This window comes from Oryctolagus cuniculus, chromosome 14 (genome assembly GCF_051225735.1).
Source record: "Oryctolagus cuniculus isolate XC-2025 breed Fujian yellow rabbit chromosome 14, ASM5122573v1, whole genome shotgun sequence".
Classification (NCBI taxonomy): domain Eukaryota; kingdom Metazoa; phylum Chordata; class Mammalia; order Lagomorpha; family Leporidae; genus Oryctolagus; species Oryctolagus cuniculus.
The window spans coordinates 13556528-13583397 of record NC_142880.1 but is presented as its reverse complement, the minus strand read 5'-3'; the positions used below and the strand labels follow the sequence as shown (position 1 = coordinate 13583397).

The 26870-nt window shown below is 44.1% G+C and overlaps 1 protein-coding gene across 2 annotated transcripts in view; it reads right to left on the bottom strand.

Annotated features, from left to right (window-relative positions):
- ADGRV1 (adhesion G protein-coupled receptor V1) overlaps positions 1 to 26870 on the bottom strand; it is a 603645-nt gene that overhangs the window by 307266 nt on the left and 269509 nt on the right. For both annotated transcript variants that reach the window (XM_089313009.1, XM_089313008.1), the window contains 6 exons: positions 14244 to 14486; positions 13487 to 13894; positions 11642 to 11826; positions 7339 to 7588; positions 5962 to 6101; positions 3426 to 3586 (listed from right to left, as the gene is read on the bottom strand). In XM_089313009.1, coding sequence (XP_089169135.1) covers positions 3426 to 3586; positions 5962 to 6101; positions 7339 to 7588; positions 11642 to 11826; positions 13487 to 13894; positions 14244 to 14486 — 1387 coding nt within the window. The remainder of the gene's footprint in view (positions 1 to 3425; positions 3587 to 5961; positions 6102 to 7338; positions 7589 to 11641; positions 11827 to 13486; positions 13895 to 14243; positions 14487 to 26870) is intronic.

Sequence of the window (26870 nt, the reverse complement as noted above, 5' to 3'; positions counted from 1 at the left end):
ACCCAAAGACAGGGCTTTACAACTCTTCCTGGACACAATATGTAATTACACTGCAGTGCTATCGACACAGCGGTTACTGAAGGTGACCCCACGCCAAAGGCAATGAAAGCAGATATTGACATTTAGGGACTGAATACACTAACAAATCCACGAGGCTTTTCCAGAACAAGTTGCAGAAAAGATAAACTTACTAATGATTCCCTAGGAAACATGAAATAGCCCCGCTTGTTTTTGTATAAACTGAAGATAACATTCTCACTTTAGCTTTTAAGACCGTTTTGATGATCAGGATTTACAACAAGCCAGGGATTTCTGTGGGTCACAGCAGCTCTGTGAGTTAAGTATCTACGAGAACAGGTAAAATGACATCTGGCTCTGACTTCAGTGTTGTACTTTTTATACCTTTTCATTTCATAATTCTATGAAAATCCTTTGCTCTCTGCATTATATATGATATAAAATATGTTATAGTATTCGCATTAAAGTGAAATCAGATGTCCCCATCTGCATTGAGGACTATATCTATTTACAAGACCATGAAGTAAAAAAATGTCATCCTTTATGAAAGATACTATTAAGAATAAGGGGCTGAGGCATCTCATTTCAAGAGCCTCGGGTGATCGCTGATGTTGTAAGAGTGTTCACTGTTAACGACAACAGTCACTGTGCACTAACTCCCCACATAGAACCTCTGTACTCAATGAGTTGTAGTGAAAGTTAACTGTAAAACCAGTTCTCAAACAGTTTTGTGTGTGTGTGTACAACTTGTTGAAATCTTTACTTGTATAGAGCTGGTCTTCTGTGTACAAAACTGAAAATGAATCTTAATGGAGAATGGGACTGGGAAGGGGAGAAAGAGGAGGAGGAGTAGGAGGGCTGATATGATGGGGAAATAACTATATTCCTAAAGTTGTACATATGAAATTTATATTCCTTACAAAATAAATTAAAAAAAGAAAATGCAGAAGCATCTACTATTAAAAAAAAAAAAAGAATAAGGGGCTTGCACTGTGGTGCAGTGGGTTAAGGCCCCAGCCTGCATTGCCCGCATCCCATGTGGGTGCTGGTTCGAGTTCTAGTTGCTCCACTTCTGATCTAGCTCCCTGCTGGTGTGCCTGGGAAAGCAGTGGAAGATGGCGCAAGTCCTAGGGCTCCAGCACTCAGATGGGAGACCCGGAGGAAACTCCTGGCTCCTGGTTTCACTTCAGCTCAGCTCTTGCCGTTTGGCCATTTGGGAAGTGAACCAGTGGATGAAAGACCTCTCTCCATGTCTCTACCTCTCTCTAATTCTGTCTTTCAAATAAATATTTTTTTAAAAAAATCGTTAACTTTTGCTACTGAATCTAACAGAATCAGAATTAAGACAGAATAAGTAAAATGTATTAACTATATAAAATGCAATTATGTTGGAAATATTTTATCAACCAAAACAAAGAACAATCATTAGTTACTTGATCCTGTCTCCAGAAAAGCTTAACAGATAAAGACTGCACAAATAAAACACACGCATTCAATGATCATCACACTTACAACATGTCAACAGAATATTAGAGTGTCCAAGTTAGTGTAGCTACCTCCTTTAACATTGATCAATTTACAGTCATATTATGGGTAGAGAAATTGAAATTTGGAGAAACTAAATAATTCATTAAAGTATTAATTCATTCAAAACAGTTACATAGACAGGTAGAGACAGAGATCTCTCCATATGCTGGTTCACTCTCCCGATGGCTGCAATGGCCAGCACTGAGCCAGGCGGAAGCTAGGAGTTTCATGCAGGTCTCCTACACAGGTGGCAGGGGCCCAAACAATTTGGTCATCTTCTGCTGCTTTTCCCAGGCCATTAACAGGGAACTGGATGAGAAATTACAGCAGCTGGGACAGGAACTGGCACCCATATGCAATGCCAGTGCCACAGGTGCTGTAAACCCACTATGCCACAACACTGGTCCCAAGAAACTAAAGAATTTGATCCAGGTCCTACAACCAGCTAATGCCAGAACCAGTGTTTGAACCCAGGCAGTCTGGTTTAATGGTTTGTGTTTTCAGTCATTACCATCAACTCAGTTCTTTGAATAGTGCATTTGTCACAGAAATCATTATGGGATATAGAAAGTGGATCAGGGTGTGGAACAGGTAGAGGTGGAGGATAGAAATACAAGTACAGTTTAAGAAATTCTCAGACTCCCAACCATAACATTAATACAGCCAAAGAGAATAATTATATAGTTAAGTGGTAGGTAACTAGTTTGACAAACATTCATGTAATTCAAGTGACCATGACTGCAGAAATGGGGCGTTGATTTGGTATGTGAAAGATGATTTGTTTGAAAAACAGTCTGACATAGGGGAATATCAACAGAGGGAATGATAGAAAGACAGAGATCTTCCAACTGCTGGGTCATCCCCCACATGGTCTCAAAAGCCAGAGCTGAACCAAGCCAAAGCCTGGAGCCAGGAATTCTACACGGGTGGCAGGGGCCCAAGCATTTGGGACATCATGCACTGCTTTCCCCAGGCACGTTGTCAAAGGAGCTGGGCGGGAAGCCGAACAGCCGGGACTCCAACTGGTGCTCCAATATGGTATGCCAGGGTAGCAAGCAGAGGTTTAATCTGATGCACCACAACGTTGGCCCCCGATTTATGTATTTATTATTTATTTATTTATTTTTTACAGGCAGAGTGGACAGAGAGAGAGACAGAGAGAAGGTCTTCCTTTTGCCGTTGGTTCACCCTCCAATGGCCGCCACGGCCGGCTCACCGGGCTGATCCAATGGCAGGAGCCAGGTGCTTCTCCTGGTCTCCCATGGGGTGCAGGGCCCAAGCACTTGGGCCATCCTCCACTCACTCCCAGGCCACAGCAGAGAGCTTACCTGGAAGAGGGGTAACCGGGTAACAGGACTAGAACCCGGTGTGCCGGCGCCGCTAGGAGGAGGATTAGCCTAGTGAGCCGCGGTGCCGGCCTATTTATTATTTACTCTAATCACAGTAGTAAACCTGTTAGAGCTTCTAAGTTGTAGAATGCAAATCAGCCCAAGAGGCAGGTGCTTTGACCTGAATGAAAACACAAAATTCTTGGTGTGTATGTATTTCACATCACACGGACACTCTCCAGGCCAAGGGATCCCTCACAGGCAGGACACCATAAGCCTCAGCCTTTCCTACCCTGTTATCTGCCTCCCATCCGTGCTGTGTGACACACTCCTGATGAGCTGTTTACTGTGTCCCTGGTACAGATGGGTGTTCCATAAATACCCACTGCATGAATTAATAAGACAAGGAGGAAGTTTATTTTCTCTCCATGCTTAGGAATTAGAGTTTTTGAACCTTGCATATACAAAAGGATTCTGGGAAAACAGGCTTTTATTCTCACAAATCCTTATAATTATTGACTCAAAAAAAAAAAAAAAAAACCTGTCACTGACCTGAGATACATATAAATCCAGAAGAGAAAAAGGCCTCATTGTATGAAGACAGGTTGTCGGTCTGGGCGTAGACGGCGTACACAGACATGTGTGAGCAGGCACATTCCACGTAGTCGGCAGTGTTGTCCACCACTCTGCAGAACTGACTGTCGGACAACCAGCTAGGGCAGAAACACAGCAGTCACTGTGGCTCTCTCATCAATACTGAAGGTGTTGAGATGACTCTTGCAGAAAAAATAACCAGCTGAACTTAAGTGTTCTTTCCTTAGGACTTAAGCAGACCACATTTTCAAAAGAAACACTGGAGAGAACATCTGATCCGGGACATGACACAACAGGCTCCCCAAGACACCTTAAGAAGCAGTCTACATACCAAGCAAGCCTGCCCCAGCATTCCCAGTGCCAAAGCAGCAGGCCATCCCAACAGAGTGGCACCAGTTCCACCCTCAGAGCTAACCCATGCACTATTCTGTCATTCACGGGCATAAAATCTTCCTATTTTGAGTACCATAAATCACTTGCATGCTATTTTAGGAGCCCTTCCTCTTCTTTTTCATTTTTTGGAGCCACTTGTATTACACATATGTTTTCCAAGATTCTTTCAAGGGGTTTCATCTATAAAGTCTGGCTAATTTAGAACAAGAACTTGGACATGATTGTAGGACAAGCGCATCACTGCCAAGCCCTCTGAGCTTTCCAGTGACTAGTGGTTGAGTCTCTTTCTTTTTAGGGCCTCTGGATTTCTTCTCTAAGGGCATCAAACTTCCCAAACCAAACTGAAGATTTAAGGTCAAAACCTCCACTACTAATCTTAAACTGAGGACCACACAGAGTATCTCTGCACACGTATGGTAGGGTTACATTCCAATAAAGGCACACAAGTTCACAGTCCACTGAACCCACCAGCCATTATCATGGCTGGCCAGCAGAGTACACTGTAGATGCTACAGGCCACAGGCTGACTGGGAGCTGTGCTCAAGGATGTTGTCCAGCATGGAGAGAGAGGGTCGCATCACACTTCACGGTAACCCAGGAGAAGATCCAAATCCAATATGTGAAGTATGGTTTTCTATTGGCCGTCTGCTACCTTCACACCAGCATGAAGCTCAAACATCCAAGTTCAACCACTTTAAGTCAGGGGCCATTTGTATGAGGTTTAAAATCTATCTTCAGACATTAGGAATTTCAGTTGAATACTTTAATGGAAAGATTCACCAGAAGTTTGGTGTTTGGAGGACAGCTGTTGGCCCACCTGAACTACTAGGCCTGTCCAGAATTACAGTGTGCAGGGCTGAAATTCAGTAACAGAATCCGTGACTGCCACGGACCCTAGGTCCCCCACCAGCACTGTCTGACCTGGCAGTCACAGTAACTGCTCAGAGACCTCACACCTTCAGCCACAGGGATTCAGAGAGAAATCACTCTCTTCTTCCCTTTCCTATGCACGGCTTTAATCTCCAAAATACTGCATGCCATGTGTGGGCTAGAACTGCAAATCCCTGCTGATCCCCCAAGCACAGAGCCTCAGCTCCTGCGCCACAGGCCCACATGGAGCAGGCAGAGGAGGAATTTTCTTTCCCACCTGACAAATTAACCAATAACTCCAGGAAGGTTATCTGAACCGATTAGAAGTCAGGTCACATTCCGAGAATAAGGTAGTGATAAAGAAGAAAATAATGCACCACACACATCCTCAAACTGCTGAGCTGTATTCCCCATCACAGCAGTGCTGTAATACTTCCTCAGTGGCAACCTTAGAGCATGATCAGAGTATCAGAAGGTGATTAGAGTAGTAGAACAGAGTATTAGGAAATGATCAAGCATTAGAACACTATCACAGCACGAGTACAGGGTCACAGTATTAGATCCTGATTAGAGCATAGGAAGTATTAGATCATCATCAGAATATTAGACCACACCATATCATACAACAATCAGAGTACGGGAACACAGAGTACTAGATCACAGAGTATGAGACTGTGACTAGAGTATTAGAACATGAAGAACATTAGAACAATCAGAGCATTAGACCATGCCCAGAGTTACAACCAGAGTATTAGAATGTGAAAAAAAATGAGCAAACCATTAGAATGTGATCAAACTATTAGAACATGAAGAGTATGATCAGAGTATCAGACCATGACTAGAGTATTAGATCATGGTCAGAGCATTACAGCAGAGTACTACACTGTATTAGAGCACAGAGTATTAGACTGTGATCAGAAGATAACATACAATCAGAGTCCTAGACTGAGTATTAGTATTAGAACATGCTCAGAGTATTAAGGCACAGAGTACTACACTGCATTAGAACACCATCAGAGTATTAGACTGTGATCAGAAGATAACATACAGAGTCTTAGACTGAGTATTAGTATTAGAACATGCTCAGAGCATTAGGATGTCTTCCTGCAGAGATTCTTCTCCAGTCTGACACCCACCTGGGGCCACCGTCTATGCTCAGTATAGAACTTAGGCTCAGCGGCACTGGGACAGGGAAAGACCAAACTGTTCCTGTAAAATGGTTAATAAGTACCTGGCAGCAGCCTGATTCCAGAGAAGACAGAGAGACGTCTGTGGGACAATCCTGGGCTCCGCAGCGTAGATCCTATAGAGAACCTCATTGCTGTTACTCAGGAGTTGTGAACTCTGACCTTTCACACTCAACGATAATACCTATAAATGGCAAGAGGGACAGGGTTGAAGGGTGTTTTCAACTTAGTATTGTGACTGAGGCTCTGCCTCTGGATCTGATTTCCTTTCCCTGGGCACTGTAGTCACTTGCTTTCTCCCACTGTGGAGACTTAGGAATGCAGGCACCAGACTGGTCTTCCACTACCCACTTCCTGCCCCCACCTCAGCAGCTCCCCCGATGAGGGATGACCACACACCCTGACTCACTGCAGTTGCCTTCCACCAAGAGCATGGTGTATAATAGGACATTATGTTAGCGAACTCTGTACTGTTTTTTCACTTTCTATCTATTATACACATAAAAATATGAAGGGACTATTCCAACTAGATTTGAAACAAAACATTCTACAAAAGGCCCATGAAGAAGCGAGATACACAGCAGACTCATAGAATGGCAGATGTCCTAAATAGCACTCTGGCCCCAGAATCAGCCCTAAAGGCATTCGGATCCGGCTGAAAAGCCCATGAGAGTATTTCAGGCATGGAAAGCCAAGACACTCGGGGAAAAAAAAATTATGACCTAAATGAAAGATCCCAGTGGAAAGAACAGATCTTCAAAGAAGGAGGTACCTTTTCTCTGAAGGGAGGAGAGAACGTCCACTTTGACTATGACCTTGTCTTAATATAAGAGTCGGTGAACTCAAAAGGCTTCCATAGCCTTGGAAACTCATGACTGGAGCATAGGGAGAATACTGGTGCCATAAACAGGAGTGTCAATTTGTAAAGTCAACAACAGGAGTCACTGTGCACTTACTCCTCATGTAGGATCTCTGTCCTTAATGTGCTGTACATTGTGATTTAATGCTATAACAAGTACTCAAACAGTATATTTCACTTTGTGTTTCTATGTGGGTGCAAACTGTTGAAACCTTTACTTAATGTATACTAAACTGATCTTCTGTATATAAAGAGAAACGAAAATGAATCTTGATGTGAATGGAAGGGGAGAGGGAGTGGGAAAGGGGAGGGTTGCGGGTAGGAGGGACGTTATGGGGGGGAAAGCCATTGTAATCCATAAGCTGTACTTTGGAAATTTATATTCACTAAATAAAAGTTAAAAAAAAAAAAAAAAAAGGCCCATGAAGACAGAACTAGTTTCATTCGGATTCCCCATGTGTGGCTCTTAACAAAAACATCTGATCAAGCTAATGCACGTTTCTATTGTCTACTAAGGAAACATCAGTGTCCAACCACATAATTCTTTCAAATGATAAATTACCTTATTTTTCAGAGCAGGAAGGCTGTTTTCAGTTACAAACCACTGCTGGCTGCTATACTCTGTGAACTGGACTAATTTACATGTATTTTGTCCAGACATTATTTCTGTATCCGGGACGTCCAATAACCTCTCCGGAATTCGAATATAATCACCTTCCTTTCCTTCAAACTTGTGCCCATTGATTTGCTGTGGGTACCAGTGAAGAGCCAGTATTGAGAAATACGGGCAACTGTCAAGGATGGTTTTGCTTCTGCAACAGAAAAACGGAGAGTGTGCTGAACTGGCAGGTGCTCACACATGTGCGACCTCTTGCATTTGCTAAAAAGCATCACCAGGGACTCTGTTCTCCATGTACAGTACGGGCACTCCCGACGCAGGAACCGCAGACGGTACCTGTTCTCAGCTGTTTTCTGGTTAACTTCCAGGACTTTTGGCTCAAAACTTTCTGCATCTTCTTGTTTGATCCTACTTATAACCTACATCACTGTATTTTTGAAGGCTATTTTATGGTTATAGTGACACAACCTACAACTATAAAATGCACACTTCTGAGTTGCCTTTCATGGAGCAGGTTGAGGAGAGGGTGTTTCCACTAAATGGTTTTACTGAAGAACACCGTACCTTCGGAACTGTGTGGTCATATTTCATCAAGAGTCTCCCTCACTCTCTCAAACCCATGGGAAAACTGCTAATCTAACCATTCAACATGTAAGAAAAAAAGCACTGAATTGTGGCTTTTCCTTAATTTTTATTTATTTAAGAGGCATAGAGACAGAACAGAGACAGAGAAATGGAGCGCTCCAGTCTGCTAGTTTAACCTCCAAATGCCTGTAAAAGCCAGGGCTGGACCACAGCTGAAGTCAAGAACTGAAACTCAATCCAGGTCACCCACATTGGTAGCAGCAATTCAATTAATCAAGCTATTGCAACTGCCTCCCAGGGTCCATGTCAGCAGGAAGCTGGAGCTGAAAGCTGGAGTCATATGTTTAATCTAGGTATTCAATAGCAGAGCTGTCTTGACCAATATCTTAACCACTAGGCCAACTGCCCACCCTTGAAATTCTGTTTTGAAAATCTCCTAGGTATAATCAAATTCTATGCTTGGGCCGGTGCCGCGGCTCAATAGGCTAATCCTCCGCCTTGCAGCGCCGGCACACCAGGTTCTAGTCCCGGTCGGGGCGCCGGATTCTGTCCCGGTTGCCCCTCTTCCAGTCCAGCTCTCTGCTGTGGCCTGGGAGTGCAGTGGAGGATGGCCCAAGTGCTTGGGCCCTGCACCCCATGGGAGACCAGGAGAAGCACCTGGCTCCTGCCTTCAGATCAGCACAGTGCGCCAGCCTCAGCACGCTGGCCGCGGTGGTCATTGGAGGGTGAACCAATGGCAAAGGAAGACCTTTCTCTGTCTCTCTCTCTCACTGCCCACTCTGCCTGTCAAAAAAAAAAAAAAATTCTATGCTTGATGAAATTGTTTGTCTTAAAATACAGATTTCTAGATTATACTACAGGATTTAGGAAACTGGAATCCTTTTTGTAACTAGTCTCTCAAGAGGATCTCATGCAATCAGGCCTGAACCCATCACATTTGCAAACACTGAGGGGATATGAAGACAAGTGATGTCTGAAACCCTCCAGGAAAAGCTTAGAGAATCTTAGGATAAATTTTATGCATTGACTGATTAAAGTTACACAGGCCACAACAGACATAGAGTATGTACTATTAGATCTTGGATCTAAATCGTGCCTAGTTAAGATGTCTCTAACCTAGGAAACGAGGTAAAGAATTTTAAATGGGAGATTTGAGAAAGGAGAGGAAGAAGTGAGAGCTAACCTTTTCCTCTCCCTATACACCCTCTCTAAAAACTCTCCTGCATTATTTCAACTACCACATTCAAATCATTGCCTTCTCATATCTACCTTCATCCACCCACTCACCCGTGGCTCCAGGTGCCTGTTTCTAAGAATCCTGTTAAAACACTACATTTGGGGGTAGGCATTTGGTGCAGTGGTTAAGACACACTTGGGATACTGTATCCCAGATCAGAGTGCCTGGTTTGAGTGTTGATTCCAGCTTGTTCGTCGATATGTACCCTAGGAGGCAACATGTGATCATTCAAGTAGCTGGGCTCCTGCCCCAGACGTGGGAGACCTGCTTGCATTCTGGTTCCCAGCTTGAGCCTGGCCCAGCCTTGTCATCTTCAAAACATTTCTGAATTTAAATGTAACTTACCAACACTGATGACAGCTTTTACTGAAAGAAAACATATCAAGGTTTACACAAACCTCTTCAGCAGACATATCCCATTAAATAGCCAGTTTTTAAAATAACATCCTATATTTTAAATGAGAAATAAAACATTTTGAGGCCTTAATACTGCAGTGATCCAATTTACCTTATGAATATGACTTATTGCACCATGGCATCTGGAGAATAATGGTAGAAAATGGTAAAAATTAATTATGTAGTCAATGATGAACATGAGCCATGTTTCACGTTTTCATTTCTTCTCACTGGCTTCTTCCATGAAATTCTAATCAGGAAATAACCAACCTGGTAACTTTCTGAGAGGTACATTCATATGGGCACAGCAACCCTAACTCTAGGGAAGCATGAGCTACAGCACCTCCAACACTATCAGAGGTTGGCAGCACCTGCCTTTGACTGTATTCAGAGTGCATCTTGTACTCTTCAAATACAAGTGAGAAGAATTTTTCTTACTTTAAAAAAATTCTTCAAAATAGTGTCCAGCATTGTAATGCCACAGGTGAAGCTGCCAGGATCCCATATCACAGTGCTAGTTCAAGTCCTGGAAACTCTACCTTGGATCCAGGTCCCTGCTAATGCACAGAAGACATAGGGACTTTTGGGCTAGCAGTTAAGACACACACGTCACACTGGAGTGCCCGGGTTCAAGATTCCTTCTGGCTTCAGATTCCAGCTTCTTTTCTGTGCAGACTCTAAGACAGTGGTTATGCCTCAAGTGCTTGGGGCCCTGCTACCTTGTAGAAGACTCAGCCCGGTGCCTCAGCTCACTAGGCTAATCCTCCACCTTGCGGCACACCGGGTTCTAGTCCCAGTCGGGGCACCGGATTCTGTCCCGGTTGCCCCTCTTCCAGACCAGCTCTCTGCTGTGGCCAGAGAGTGCAGTGGAGGATGGCCCAGGTGCTTGGGCCCTGCACCTCATGGGAGACCAGGAGAAGTACCTGGCTCATGCCATCGGATCAGCGCGGCGCGCCGGCTGTGGCGGCCATTGGAGGGTGAACCAATGGCAAAGGAAGACCTTTCTCTCTGTCTCTCACTGTCCACTCTGCCTGTCAAAAAAAAAAAAAAAAAAAAAAAAAAAGACGACGACTCAGACTGAGTTTCCAGCTCCTACTCTAGACCAAGCCCAGTCCCTGCTATTTGCAGACATTTGGGGATTAAACCAGCAGGTGGGAGGGCTCTGTTTTTGTGTCTCTACCTCTTAAACTTAGAAAAAAAAGGAGGGGAGGTTAGATAGAAGGAATATATTGCTGATAATATCATTTTTTGATATAGGATTTTCTTCAAATAATTAATTTGCTCAATAAATGAACGCATTGAAGGACCGGCATTTCAGTACAGTGAGTTAAACCATTGCCTACAATGCCAGCATCTCATATGGGTACCTGTCTAGTCTCTACTGCTCCACTTCTGATTCAGCTTCCTGCTAACATGTCTGGGGAAGCAGTGGAAGATGGTCCGAGTGCTTGGGCCCCTGCATCCATGTAGGAGACCTGGATGGACCCAGGCTCCTGGCTTTGGCTTGGCCCAACCCTGGCCATTCTGGCCACTTGGGGAATGAACCAGTAGATAGAAAATCTGTCTCTCCCTATCTTTCAAATAAATAGTTTTTAAAAAAACCAATGCATTGATAATATAATTCTTAGTTACATCAAGTAAATGTCCATTTATGTCACATATTTATTACTAAACATTGATGAAATACAAGTGAGGAAGCTAATGTATTAAAAGATACTTTATTATTATTATTAATTTCAAAGGAAGAGATGTATGAAGAGGAGAGACAGAGATCTTCCATCTGCTGGTTCACTCCCTGGATGGGCACAATGGCCAAGGGGGCTGGGCCAGGCACCTTCTCCAGGTCTCTCACATGTGTGTAGGGGTCCAAGTACTTGGGACATCTGCTATTGCTTTCCTGGGCACACTAACAGAGAGTTGGATCAGAGTGAAGCATCCGGGACTCGAACCAGTACCCATATGGGATGCCAGCACTGCAGGTGGAGGCTTAGCCTTCTACACCACAGCACCAGCCCCAAAGATACATACTTTTCACCAGGAGAGCCACAGGTGACATCAGTCAGCAAAGAAAAGGCAAAATCCTCAGTCACTTCGGCAAAATGGACGAATCCCCTGGTATCCTTGCGCTTCGGGTTGATGAGAGAACAGAGAATCTCGTACAGAAGAGCTCGGCTTTCAACACTGAAAGCTTGAGTTCTCGCTTCAACAGTTATCTGGAAAGAATCCCAAGGAAACTGAAGTTATCCGCTGGTATATATATTATGTTCTATATTAACAATGAGGAATGCTCAAAAAGGACAAATCTATGAAGAACTTATGCGAAATTGGTATCAAAATTATATTTCAAATGTGTCCATTTGTACTTTAAGAGACGTAAATAATATTTATAAGGAAAAGTCAGTCACTATTGCTTTCTATTTAATCATTACATAAAACCAAAAATGGCTGCATGGGTCACTTAATTTTAATCACAATAACTGGTACCATGAGTTAACATTGATCCCACTTCTAGATATACCCTAAGGATTCTCTTGATCAACAGATAAGGAAATAAATGCATCAGGAATATCTGTTTATGACAGAAGGGAGATTATTTCTAATTATCTATTCTTCAGTGGACAGAAGCCACCACCTCTCAGTCTCTGTAACACCACATCAGAAAGTCCTTCTGACCAAGAGAATCAGAGCTCCTGGCACTCCTGACCCCCTGCTTGAAAGATGCAGTTATTTGTTTTGAGGGGTAAAGAGAAGGAGAGACTGCCTTTGTGATTCTCCTTTGCCAGAATGTCGAGACACATTACTTGGTTGTCTGAGCACAGGTGTGAAGTCACTGACCTAATGTTCTATCTCCTCCTCCTTTTATACCTGGCAAGTCCTTAAGATTCCCAGAGTCTCCCCTGCCCCACCCACTGACACACATTACTGTCTCGATAGTATGACGTAACCTTTACAAAGGAACCCAGGACAACCTTGAAATGATTAGTCTGTTTCGCCCACTGGATGAACTCACTGAGGAAGTAGCTCATGTTCTCTCCATTTTTTTCAGTAACTTTATAAGCCAGTTTCATTCCAAGTTTTTAGTAGAACTCAACATCTGAATTCCTAAGAGTAGCCACCCCAGCGCTATTAATAATGGAAAGTAATCCACAGGAGAAAACGACAAAAGGAATAGAGTAAAACTTTGAGAATGTAAAATCCACAAATACAGAGACCTGTTCCTAGATCCTGGTAAGCTACATCTTTCCCTCCCTCCCTCCTTCCCTCTCTCGTTGCTTTTTGAATATAAATGAAAATGAATAGGGGCTGGCACTGTGGCACAGCAGGTTAAGCTTCTGCCTGTGATGCTAGAATCCCACATGGGCACCAATTTGAGTCCCAGCTGCTCCACTTCTGATGCAGCTCCCTACTAATGCACCTGGGAAAGCAGGGGAAGATGACCCAGGTACTTGGACCTCCACCATGCACATGAAAGACCCAAATGAAGTTGGTGGCTCCTGGCTTCAGCATGGTCCAGTCCCAGTCATTGGGGCCACTTAGGAAGTAAAGCAGTAGATGGAAAATAATCCTTTCCCTATCTCTGCCCCTCCCTAACTCATTCAAATAAATAAAACAAATCTCAGGGAAAAAAATAAACTACTGAGTAGATGATTCCTCCTGCTCCAAGGTTAACATGGACAGTTCTGAACAGGTATCAGTCACAGCCTTGAACAAGTTCGGTGTCAGAGGATGAACTGTATGTTAGGTGCAGGAATTTTACTGTACCATAATTTCACAATAACTGACATTTCACCTGAATGTGATTTTTTTATTAGCAAATTTACAAACCAAACCAAAGTGTCTAAACCAAGCACTTGGCTTGCCAGCCTTTCTCACCTGTCCTAGTAAATGCATCACGGCACCGAGTTGTTCATCCGTGTTCTCCGTGGCCACTCTCAGGCTGAGGGTATGGAGCACTCTGCTGAGGATGTCGGCATCCAGGGGCTGGTGCAACTGCTCCGCAAGCCCCCACACGGCCTGTGAGTCGGCGTCAGAGACGAGAGTGACATTGGCAACCCCGTACACTTCGTCAATTCTGGCACCACCTTGTGGATCGGAAAGCACAACTTGGAATCGCTTAGGGAATGGATTTAAAGATCCTGTCTCCGGCGTCAGGATGACATCCAATACAGCGTTTCTCTGGCCAGGCTCAAAGACCAACGTGCCTTCGGTTCTCACGAAGTCCTTCCCAGACAGCGCGGGAGACAGGACCGTGCGCCCGATGGTTTCCGCACTCCTCAGCTCCTGGGAGTGAAATGACTCTATTTCAGCGACACTGGTGCACCTCAGGTATCCCGATACCCCCATCAAAAGCTTACTTCTCACACAAATGCCATTTCCCTTAACCAGATGGGAAACAACAATACATGAATTGATATGTCAGAGAGATGAACACATGTCCCACAAGGGTGAGCTGAGGAAAGATGTATACCTAAGAGTGGTGAGAATAAGACAGAGCTGCTTCAGGATGAAACTCAACACGACAAGCACAGCGTGAATTCTGGCGGCATCCTCAGAGAACAGCCAGCAGATTCTGCTTACTACAGTTCTAGGAGAAAATCTTAATGTGTATGTATAGATAGCCCATGCTTACCTGGGTGCTGAAACTGACGGACATTCTGAGTCCTGTCCCAGAGTCTCTGGCCACCTGCAGGCTGATCAAGGTGGCCTTCCTAGGAGCCACTGCCAGCCGGGAGCCCACGGAGAAGTACACGAGGCCCTGTGGCTCAGCCCTCGGAGAAACTTTTATTTGTGCAAATCTGGCACTGCTGTTTATTTGTGCTCCGGCACTTACTTCATACAGTTCCACAAAAAAGTGCATTTCAGCTTGAGGCATCTGACAATGACAAAAAGAAAAGGACTACTGCTGATATATTTCTAGTTATGGACAGTTCCAATATTAAGAAATAGATAATTCATATGTATCATTACTGAAATAAACACATGGAGAGATGTATCTTCGATAACACAATATGAAACTCATGCTAGATTACCATGGGATCTATTTTGTTTTCTTCTTTCTTAAACATACATTTATTTTCTATGGTTGAGCTTTCTACTGGAAACATGTCAGGAAACAACTTCAACATGTGAATAATAAAATGCATTGATCCAATGAAATACCACAGAGTAGCAAAAATTGACTTGTACAAGATTTTTCAACAGAGAAGGGTTTTGAGACAAGTTACACAATGAAATGTATTACGTCCTACATAAAGTGTAAAATCACACAAAGTTTACCACATGTTCTTGATGCTTAGGTAAAAATTTAAAAGCACCACTACTGCCATCTATGCTAACAGTCACTTCCATAAGGGTGTAGGGTGGAGAACAGGGCAGAGGGTACAGTAGGAGAATAACACTGGTGATAGGGAAGAAAATGTTTTCATTTTCTAAGGTATTATTCTAATAACTTTTATTTTTAAAGGGTTTTAAATAAATATGACCAAATATTGATAATAGTCAATTTTCTAAATTTCACAAATTTTTTTCAAAATCTCTCAAAATTCAGCTTAACTTTAGCCTGCCAGTTATAGTACAGTCCTTTACCATCTCAGTTCTTTCTCAACAATCTCAAACAATTTATTTTCTAAAGCCTGAATTCCATTTTACAGCATATTGTCAATCATTTATTTCAACTAGCAATTCACTCCCACACAATAGTCTAGAAATCTTGGTGGTATTGTTTGCTTCCTGAAATACCCCAAAGCTGCTAAGCTGGTGCATTTTTCAACTGTATGTGCCTAATTGGATATGATACATCATTTTTTATCTATCATCCAGGGCCTTATTCATCACTTGTTTTGTGATCATGTTAATGATGATCATTATGTCATGAAACAATACAATAAACCTCTCAGTGTTTCCAAGAATAAGTTATATATCTTAGTCACACAATACTCTAACTTGATCTTTTGTTGCCTAAAGAAATGTGTTCAGCTTCACTATGGCAACACATCATTCTTCACTTTTGATGATCAACTGTCAGAAAACACTGAAATACAGAAATAACTACTCTTCTCACTTTCAAGAAACTCAATTTGGCAAATACAATGAACTCAAGCACGAGGAAAATGTGGGTAACTATATTCAAGAGCCATTATTTCCTAACGGCCAAGTGCGATTGAGTTCACATCAGCTTCTCTAAGTATTTAAGCATATTACATTCCAAGAGACTCTTGTCTTTATTTTCCAGTAAAATATTCCTTTTCATTCTGATGATCACAACATTACTTATGACCACTTGCAGTAAAATGAATATGTTATAACCTAAGGGAAGAATCATCTAAAACTGAGCAATACAGATAGGAAGCTATACATAACTAGCCCAAAGACCAAAGGAATTTTCCAGTCTTATAAAAAATGTTCTATCCAAAGAATTTTCCTGAAGTCCATTGGGAAATGAAGGCTCTCAGATCATATCTGATCCTCTCTGGACTCCGAAACATGTCTGGAGATCACGTAGCAGCCCATTCCATGTGTAAATGCCAGCAGATTCTTTTCCTAATTAGGTCAGAAGCACTTTAGGAAGCTCTTTTGCCCCAATTGATATAAAATGACTTTTCCTGTGTGCAGAAGCAGGTTTCAGAAGCAGGAAAACAAAGGATACTCATAGTGGAACAATATCTTCCTTTAATACTTCAATATATGCAGGACCAGCATTGTGGCATAGTTAAAACCATGACCTACAATGCCGGCATCTCATAGCGGGCCAAGTTCATATTCTGGCTGCTCCACTTCTGATCCAGCTCTCTGCCAGTGGTCTGCGAAAAGCAGAAGATGGTTCAAGTGCTTGGGCACCTGCCATTCATGTGGGAGATCTGGAAGAAGCTAGTGTTTTTGGTCTGGCTCAGCCCTGGCTGTTGTCTGTCTGTCCATCTATAACTTTAGCAGATAAATTTTTTAAAAAAGGCAACAGGGGCAGCAGAGAGGAGAGGAAAAGTTGGCAGATTAAAGACAGGCATGTTTTGTGGGGCTAGGGATAAACAGTGAGGCAAAGAGTGGTGGAAGTATACTCTCTGCATAGAATTGGAGAGAAAACAGCCCGGGAAGCCCCACACTAGGAGGCAAAATGAAATGAACCCGAGTGGAGAGTGCAGACACGCAGCACAAGTTCAGCTGCAGAGAGTGGGTGTCAGCAGCAGTTTAGAGACGGAGGCGAGAACAGACTCCAGCAACCTGTGGTGATGGAGCTGGAGAGAGAGCATGGCTGGTGTCTGGATTGGAGACCTGGGGGCTTGCCAGTAGCTGATGGTTGCCCCTGGACCCAGTGTAAGAGAAAGAAGACATTTGATTCCCCTCTAAAGTCTCCAAAACAGAGCACACTGTCCAGCTGGGAGAGGATGGGTGCCATTTTAGAATTGGGCCACAGCGAAGCAACCCCTGGGGTGTACACCTAACAACTGAGGAAGGACACCTCAACAGCAGGGCCAGCAGCAGTGGTGGGTTGGCATTTGGCCAATGGCGCTGGTGTATGCTCATGAGCCAGAGAACAGTCTGTAGTCCCCACTGACTTTAAGCCCGGCTGGGAGGTGGCTGGGCAGCTACGTGGGACAGAGGGGTGCCCACCTCCACAGCCTCCCAGAGTCAAAATGCCTAGGCAGAGCAGTCTGGGGAACATCCACCTCTCTGTTGAAGGACAGACTGGCATGGCAGAGGGAAACCTCTGAACCTGGTGACTGTGGGAGCCTTATATGCTGAGACCATGGGGACTCCATGGTTACATGAGAAGTTGCAAGGTATAGCTGGGTATTGAGTTCTACCAAGCCCAATTTGGGTGTTACCCTGGAAATTCACCCCACCCTACAGTATCTACTAGGCCTCCCAGGCCACACCCAACACACCTCTTGGTACTCTCTGAAAGTGCAGACATTCCATTAAGCCACAGAAGCATAGGCAAAAGACAAAAGCCATCAGAAGAAAAAAATAAAAATCAATTCTACAAATTCCTAAAAGTGCAGAAATTCAAGCAACAAGTCACCATACTCCCCTCAAAAGAAAACAATATTTCAATATTAGAATGCGAAGATGAACACGTTAAGGAAATGCCAGAAATGGAATCCAAAAAAATTAATCATAGAATTATTCAAAAGTGATCAGAAGCAAATCCACAAACTAAAGAAAACCATATATGAATGAAAATTTTCCCATGAAATTGAGATTTTAAAGAGAAATCAAAATGAAATTTTAGAAATGAAGAATTCAGTAGATCAAATTAAAAAATGTAATGGAAAACCTCAACAGCAGACTTGGTGAGGCAGAAGAATATCCAAACTAGAAGAAAAATCTTTGAAAATTTCACAGTCAAAAGAAAAAAAAAAAAAACAAGAAGATAATAGAAAACTTAAACAGTGTTGAAATCTATGGAATACTATCAAATGACCCAACATCAGTCTTAGGAGTTTCTAAAGGAGTAGAAAGAGAATGGTCTAGAGAACCTACTTGTGAAGTAATTACAGAAATTTCCCCAATTTCAAGAGACATCCAAATAGCAGAAGCACATAGAACACCTAACAGATATGACCAGAAAACACCTTCACCATGACACATTGTAGTCAAGCTTTTCCCAGTAAAAGATGGAGATACTAAAATGTTCATGAGAGAAATGTGATGTTACTTACAGGGGATCTCCAATTAGACTCATAGATGCCTTCTTATCAGAAACCCTACAGAACAGAAGGGAATGGTGAAACATAGTCCAAGTCTTAAAAACAAACAAACAAACAAACAAAAAAAAAAAACTGTCAATTCAGAATGCTGTACCCTGCAAGCTAGCATTTATGAATGAAGGTGAAATAAAGACCTTCCATAACAGAAATTGAAAGAATTTGTCAACACTTGTCAAGCCTGACAAGAGATGCTTACAAATGTGCTACGCACAGAAACACAGAAAGATAGTCAGCATTATTAAAGAAGGTAGAAAACTCCCCAGTGAAAGTACAAAAGAAACCCAAAGTAAACAATACAAATATTTACGGGAAAATGGCACGGCCAAGTCATTACTTATCAATAGTCACCTTGAATGTAAATGCCCTCAATTCTCCAGTTAAAGTAAACAGACTGGCTGAATGGATGAAAAAAACAAAAGCCATCTATTTGCTGTTTACAAGAAACACATCTCACCAACGAAAATACAGACTGCAAGTGAAAGGATGGGAAAATACATTCCATGCTAACAAACCAAAAAAGAGCTGATGTTGCCATCCTAATATCAGACAAAAACTGAACAATAACCAAGACAAATTGAATCAGTAGTAAAGATCCATCCACCAAAGAAAAGCCCAAGATCAGATGGCATCACTGCTAAATTCTACCAGACATTTTAAGATCTAATTCCAATTCTTCTATTCAAAAGACTTGAAAAGCAGAGAATCCTCCCAAACTGTGGGGAGCAATCCGGACTAGACTAAGTTGCTCGAATTAGGACTTATTCTATGCATCTGCTCTCCCACAATATGGCGCTGGGAGAGAAGTAAACAGCTTCCGCACAGCTGCCTCCAGTTCAACCAATTAACTGTAGGACTTGCTCCTGATTGGAGAGCAGCGTACTCAGCCGAGTTGGGATTGGCGGAGGAGGACTATAAAGGAGGAGAGAGACGGCATGCACCAGAAACATCTATGGGGAACATCTAGCTGAAGGAACACCTGTGCAGCCCCCCAGAAAGCCGGCCGGCGGTGTGCCGCTCCCCTGCGGAAGTGGGGAATGCGGCCAGGGGGAACTGCCCTTCCACGGAGGTGGAAGGGATAGTAGCCAACCCGGGAAGAACCAGCAGCAAACCCGGGGAGGGCCGAGCAGATGAAAGAACAGCGCAGGGTCCTGTGTCGTTCCTCCACGAAGAGGGGGAGCGACATAATGGTGCCGTGACTCGGATAGGAAACCTGACTCGGATAGAAAACACAGGACGGATAGGAAACCTAGAACGGATAGGAAACTTAGGACGGATATGAAACTTAGGAGGGAAGAAACGGGAAGAAACGGGAAGAATTGGGAAAATACCGGAGAGAGAGACTAGCAAACAGCCTAGGGAAAAGCCGGACGAAAAGGGTGCCGGAAGAAGCTATTGAAAGCCTAGGCATAGACTCGGATACGGACTACGGGGGGAAGCTGGGAGAAATCTCTAAGGTCGAAAGCGAAAGTGAAAGCTAGAACAAACAGGCTCAGTCGCGGACTGTGGGGAGAGGCCAGGAGAAATGAGGGAGGAATATCGTTGGAGGAAAACTTAGGGAAACATACCGGGTAGAGAAAAATGTTAGGGAAATTGAAGCCGCGGGGGGCAGGCCGAGGCGGAAACGAAAGCCACTTTGGGGTTCTCAAGTTAGCCCGGGAATAGGGGGCGAAAAGTTGAAACCAGAAGCTGAGACGTAAGCCAGATTGGGATCCGTCTGATTAGCCCGGGGAGCAAAGGACGGGAAGCCAGATCGTGGGGCGGAGACGTACGCTGGGTTGAATTCGCCAGGCTAGCCCGGGGAACTTAGATTGAATCCTAGTGGCGGACACGTGAGCTACGCTGTGTTACTCGCGGAAGCCGCCGCGTGCAGAGAGAGCACGGGGCGTGAATAGATAGGGAACGCTGGCGTAGGCCGTGGTTCAGACGCGAAAGGGTTAAGCGTGGAGGCCGCGGAGCGCGCCAAGCCGAGCCGCGCAAAGCCGGGAAGTTGCGCAGATGAGAGAGGCGTGCGGGCTGAAGCGGCGCAGAGCCGGGAACCCGCCGGCGGGGCGAGGTGCCGGAAAGCTGCGGGGATAAGAGAAACAGAAGTTTTAGAAGTAAAGTGAGAGAAATAGGAATGCTGGAAGATAGAAGTAAAATGGGAGAAATAGGAATGCCCGGAGATAGAGAAATAGAGAGAAATAAGGCCTCCCCTCAACATGCCAATTAGAAGGCTTGGATTCGGTCTGCCCGATTAGTGAGGCGATGAGCACCTGGGCGGCTAGCCGCAGGTCACCGAAGATAGGCACAAACCAACACTAATAAGTCTCCCCCACAATACGGCAATGAGAAGGCTTGGATTCGGTTTGCCTGATAGGTTTTGTAAACACCTGCAGGCAGTTCTAGCAGAGCAGAGCATGCGCTGCAGGGCACCGAACACAGGCACGCATCAGCGCCTAAAAACCTCCTCACAATGGCGAAGAGAGGACCCGGATTCGGTTTTCCTGATTGATAGGACTTGTAAGAGCCTGTGGCAACTCTAGCAAGTACAGCAGAGTGTGTGCTGCGGGACACCGAAGACAGGCGCGTATCAACGCCAAAAAATAAAAAGAAAGGGGGATCTGTGGGGAGCAATCCGGACTAGACTAAGTTGCTCGAATTAGGACTTATTCTATGCATCTGCTCTCCCACAATATGGCGCTGGGAGAGAAGTAAACAGCTTCCGCACAGCTGCCTCCAGTTCAACCAATTAACTGTAGGACTTGCTCCTGATTGGAGAGCAGCGTACTCAGCCGAGTTGGGATTGGCGGAGGAGGACTATAAAGGAGGAGAGAGACGGCATGCACCAGAAACATCTATGGGGAACATCTAGCTGAAGGAACACCTGTGCAGCCCCCCAGAAAGCCGGCCGGCGGTGTGCCGCTCCCCTGCGGAAGTGGGGAATGCGGCCAGGGGGAACTGCCCTTCCACGGAGGTGGAAGGGATAGTAGCCAACCCGGGAAGAACCAGCAGCAAACCCGGGGAGGGCCGAGCAGATGAAAGAACAGCGCAGGGTCCTGTGTCGTTCCTCCACGAAGAGGGGGAGCGACACCAAACTCCTTCTATGAAGCCTGCATCACCTTAATACCTAAACCTAAACCTGAAAAAGGTACAGAGAAACACAGCTACAGACCACTCTCTCTGATGAACATAGATGGAAAAATCCACAACAAAATTCTAGCTAATCAAATCCAACAACATATCAGAGATTTTTCACCGAGACCAAGTGGGATTTACCCCCAGTATGCAGTGATGGTTCAACATTTGCAAATCACTTAATGTGATATAGCACATTAACAAACTGAAGAACAAAAATCATATGATTATCTCAACAGATGCAGGGAAAGTGTTTGATAAAATATAACATCCTTTCATGATGAAAACCTTAAGCAAATTGGATATAGGAGGAACATTCCTCAACATAATCAAGGCAATATATGATAAACCTACGGCCAGCATCCTGTTGAATGAGGGATAGCTGGAAGCATCCCCCCCCCATCCAGAACCAGACAAGGATGCCCATTCTCACTATTGCTATTTACATAGTCCTGCAAGTTTCAGCCAGAGCCATTAGGCAAGAAAAAGAAATCAAACGGATACAAATTGGAGAGGAGGAAATCAAACTATCCCTATTTGCAGATGACATGATTCTATATGTAGAATCTATATGTAGAGGATCCAAAAGACTCCACTGACAGACTACTGGAACTCATAAAAGTGCTTGCTAAAGTGGCAGGATATAATACAAAACATAGAAATCAATAGCCCTTGTATACATAATGTCATGGCTGAGAAAGAACTTCTAAGATCAATTCCATCATCAGGGAGGAGCATGAAACGTGGCAGATGCTCCAATTCCCACCACAAAGGTGGGCAATAGACTCTGCCCCAAGATGGGGCTCCCATGGCCTGCCACTGCCCAGTAACTTTTTATGATTTTTTTTTAAATTATAGGCTGTTTTGGCTTCATGATGGTTTTGGTTTTGTTTTGGCTTCTATGCTGGTCCTTTTTTTGTTTTGGCTTCAGGCTGGTCTTTAATTATTTGTTTTGCTTTACTAAGCAGCATTAAAAAAATAAGAAAACAATTTTTTAAACCCCCACATTGGGCTTGGTAGAATAATGGATCCCTGGCCAGCGTCGCGGCTCACGAGGCTAATCCTCCACATAGCGGCGCTGGCACACCAGGTTCTAGTCCCGGTCGGGGCGCCGGATTCTGTCCCGGTTGCCCCTCTTCCAGGCCAGCTCTCTGCTGTGGCCCGGGAGTGCAGTGAAGGATGGTCCAAGTGCTTGGGCCCTGCACCCCATGAGAGACCAGGAGAAGCACCTGGCTCCTGCCATCAGATCAGCACAGCGTGCCGGCCGTGGCGGCCATTGGAGGGTGAACCAACGGCAAAGGAAGACCTTTCTCTCTCTCTCTCTCTCTCTCACTGTCCACTCTGCCTGTCAAAAAAAAAAAAAAAAAGAAAAGAAAAGAATAATGGATCCCATTTGGTATACAAATAAAGACTCTAAGGTGTCAGAATTGTAACTAAATCAATACATCCAAGTCATAGGCTTAAGGAATTACAGCTAATGCAATGTATCCATGTCAAATGCTTAAGGAAAATTAGGCTCCTGAAGAGCTGTGTCTGTTTTTATCTTCTCAGGTCCTACAAAGGAACTGTAAAGTCCTTCATGAATCCCTATGGACTTACACCTTAGGGTATAGTTTTAAAAGTTGCCATGGGATCCTAAATCCCTTTGGGCTGGATGGGGAAAGTAACATCTGAAGTTTTAAAGCGATCATATATAGATAGAATGAAGTTTTAAAGTGATCATATAGGTGGAATTGTTAAAGTGATCATATTAGTAGGGCTGTTTACTGATAATAAATAGAATTATAGAGTAGTAAATGCTCCAAAATGGGAAGCAGTCCATACAGCAGACTCCTAGAATGGGAATTGCTCCAAGTAGCAGTCAGTGACCTCAGAGTCAGCCCTAAAGGCATTCTGGTCTGACTGAACAGCTCAGGAGAGCATTTCAGGAGCGGAAAGCCAGGACACTCCTGCAAAAAGTGTCCCTACATGGAGGACCTCCCTGGGTGAGACCCCAGTGGAAAGAAGTGGTCATCAAAGAAGGATGTACTTTTCTCCAAAGGGAGGAGAAAACTTCCACTTTGCTTATGGCCTTGTCCAAATACTGACGGAGTTTGTGGACTCAGAAGGCGTCCGGAGTCTAGGCAGCTGGTATCAAGAGCCTCGGGTGATCACTGAGGTCATGCCTTAGAGTGTTAATTGTTAAATTAACAACAGGAGTCACTGTGAACTTACTCCCCATGTGGGACCTCTGTCCTCAAAGAGCTACAGTATTAGCCTTAGTGGTAAAACTTGTTCCCAAAGATTCACCTTGTCCTAGCATGTTGTATTCTTATGTGTCGTAAGTTCTAGTTATGCCTAAATGTCGAACTCCACTGCCTGTATTCTTAGGTGTTTCTTTAAAGTTTATTAAATATCTCAAACGTGAATGGATCCATGTCGCTCTGTGATACTCCTATCTCGTATGTTTTAGCATAAGGTCAGGTACAGATGGTTAAAGGCCTCCGGACTGCTAATGAGGCAGTTACCTCGATGCATCTTACTGTGTTTTAAACCTTCGCCTAAGGGATAATTTCTTCTGCATCTCAGTAAAGCTGGAATCGAGGATAGTGAGAATACAGAACTTCCCAAATACAGCTGAGGTTTCTAAACTAAAGGTAGATTACCTGGGATATGTTCTAACTCCAGAAAAGTGTGTTCTTTCAGTCAAAAGGTGGAAAGCTTTTTGATATTTAAAAGGCAACTAATGATATTCCTGGGAATGGCGAGATTCTGTGGAATTTGGATTCCAAGCTTTTCTATATGCTTTAAAAAGGCCCCAATGCAGACACTGCTGGACAGGGTAGCAACAAGAGTTGCTCCGGGAACAGCGCTGTGGTGCAGTGGGTTAAAACCCTGGCCTGAAGCACAGGCATCCCATATGGGTGCCAGTTCTAGTCCCAGCTGCTCCACTTCTGATCCAGCTCTCTGTTATGGCCTGGGAAAGCAGAAGATGGCCCAAGGCCTTGGGCCCCTGCACCCATGTGGGAGACCTGGAAAAAGCTTCTGGCTCCTGGCTTTGGATCAGCATAGCTTCGGCCGTTGTGGCCATCTGGGGAGTGAACCAGCAGACGGAAGACCACTCTCTCTGTCTCTACCTCTCTTTGTAACTCTGTCTTGAAAATAAATAAAAATAAATCTTAAAAAAAAAAAGAGTTGCCCCAGGGGCCGGCGCTGTAGCATAGTAAAAAGCTGCTGCCTGCAGTGCCAGCAACCCATATGGGCACCAGTTCAAGTCCTGGCTGCTCCACTTCCAGTTCAGCTCTCCGCTATGGCCTGGGAAAGCAGTAGAAGATGGCCCCAGGCCTTGGGCCCCTGCACCCACATGGGAGACCGGGAAGAAGCTTCTGGCTCCTGGCTTTGGATGGGCATAGCTCTGGCCATTGTGGCCAACTGGGGAGTGAACCAATGGATGGAAGACCTCTCTCTCTGGCTCTCTCTGCACCTCTCCTCTCTAACTCCAACTTTCAAGTAAATAAATTTTAAAAAAAATTGCTCCAAAGAATTAAGGAGCTTCTAATAGAAGCCATAACATTGGGAATTGCTGATGACAGGATCCTATGGACTATGGATTCCAGGATCTGGATTCTAAGCCTTTGTATTTGCTTTAAAAAGCCCCCACCCCCAACACACACACACACACAGTGCTGGACAGGGAAGCTACAGAAGTTGTTCCAACAAACTCAGGAGCTTTTGATGCAAACTCCAACATTGGGAATTCCTGAGCAAGCCACTCACAGAAAGATCAGTTGCAGCTTAAATGGCAGGGACCTTCCCAGGTGCTACTGAGCACGACCACCTCAGTGAGATTAGGATTAAACCTCTACCTCTTAAGTCTTTACAAGTGAACTAAAAGACATGTCTGACTCCTTAAGTACTTCTTCAAAGCAAAAAGGATAAGTAAAGCCTTTGCCTTCCTCACATCAAGGCTTCTGTACCTTAAGGCAGACATGATGTACCTGCCTCTTGATTCTCTATGGGAACTGTTACTGACAATAAAACTCATAATGGATTCTTCTACTATAATTCTCTATGCTCAAGCTAAATGGATTTTATAATCTACATAAGGGTTGCCAATCACCACCCACTATCTAGGAGTCTGTAAAATACATTCTTTTTAAACTTTTATTAAGTAAATATAATTTTCCAAAGTACAGTTTATGGATTACAATGGCTTTTTTACTCCCATACTTCCCTCCCACCCGCACCCCTCCCATCTCCCGCTCCCTCTCCCATTCCATTCACTTCAAGATTCATTTTCAATTCTCTTTATATACAGAAGATCGATTTAGTATATATTAAGTAAAGATTTCATCAGTTTGCACCCACACAGAACATAAAGTGTAAAATACTGTTTCAGTACTAGTTGTAGCATCACTTCACATTGGACAACCCATTAAGGACAGAGAATCCCATATGAGGAGTAAGTACACAGTGACTCCTGTTGTTGACTTAACAATTTGACACTCTTGTTTATGGCGTCAGTAATCTCCCTAGGCTCTAGTCATGAGTTGCCAAGGCTATGGAAGCCACTTGAGTTCACTGACTTCGATCTTGTTTAGACAAGGTCATAGTCAAAGTGGAAGTTCTCTCCTCCCTTCAGAGAAAGGTACCTCCTTCTTTGATGGCCCATTCTTTCTACTGGGATCTCACTCGCAGAGACCTTTCATTTAGGTTGTTTTTTTTTTTTTTTAATTTTTTTTTGCCAGAGTGTCTTGGCTTTCCATGCCTAAAATACTCTCATGGGCTCTTCAGCCAGATCCAAATACCTTAATGGCTGATTCTGAGGCCAGAGTGCTGTTTAGTACATCTGCCATTCTATGAGTCTGCTGTGTATCCCACTTCCCAAAATACATTCTTTCCAACATAAGGGGCACTCCACTTACAACTGGTCTTGTTCCAGTTTTCACTTATGCTAATTAACAGACTTACATGTTTCAGATCGACTTCTGGCAATCACTGACTGTGCAGGAGACATAGACATTGGCAGTGACTGAGACTGCTCCAGCTCACAAAGCAAATTTGTTAGGTGAGATAGGCAGAGACTTCCAGACCCAGGACAGGCAGGGCCTGTATTATGCTCCTCCTAAGCAGGAAGCAGCTATAGAAGATGCCATGATTCTATACCCTTCAAGATCCCTTAGGATTAAGGGAATGGAGTCTCTGAGTGGGGAATGTTGTAGGCAGGCATATAGGATAAAATTGATCAGGTTTATATGCTCGAAGACCACGCCTTCACCTCATCCCCTGTATGACCTCATGCCCCTACCTGACCACACACACCTGTGTGCACACCTGCCAATCAGACTAATTAACCACTCCCCCTTGGAAGTAGATTAAAGGCCTGGGACATGGTGGGTCCAGCCCTTTTTCCCTGGACCCACTTGCTGCCCCTGCACCTTTGGGCACTTGGCCTTCAG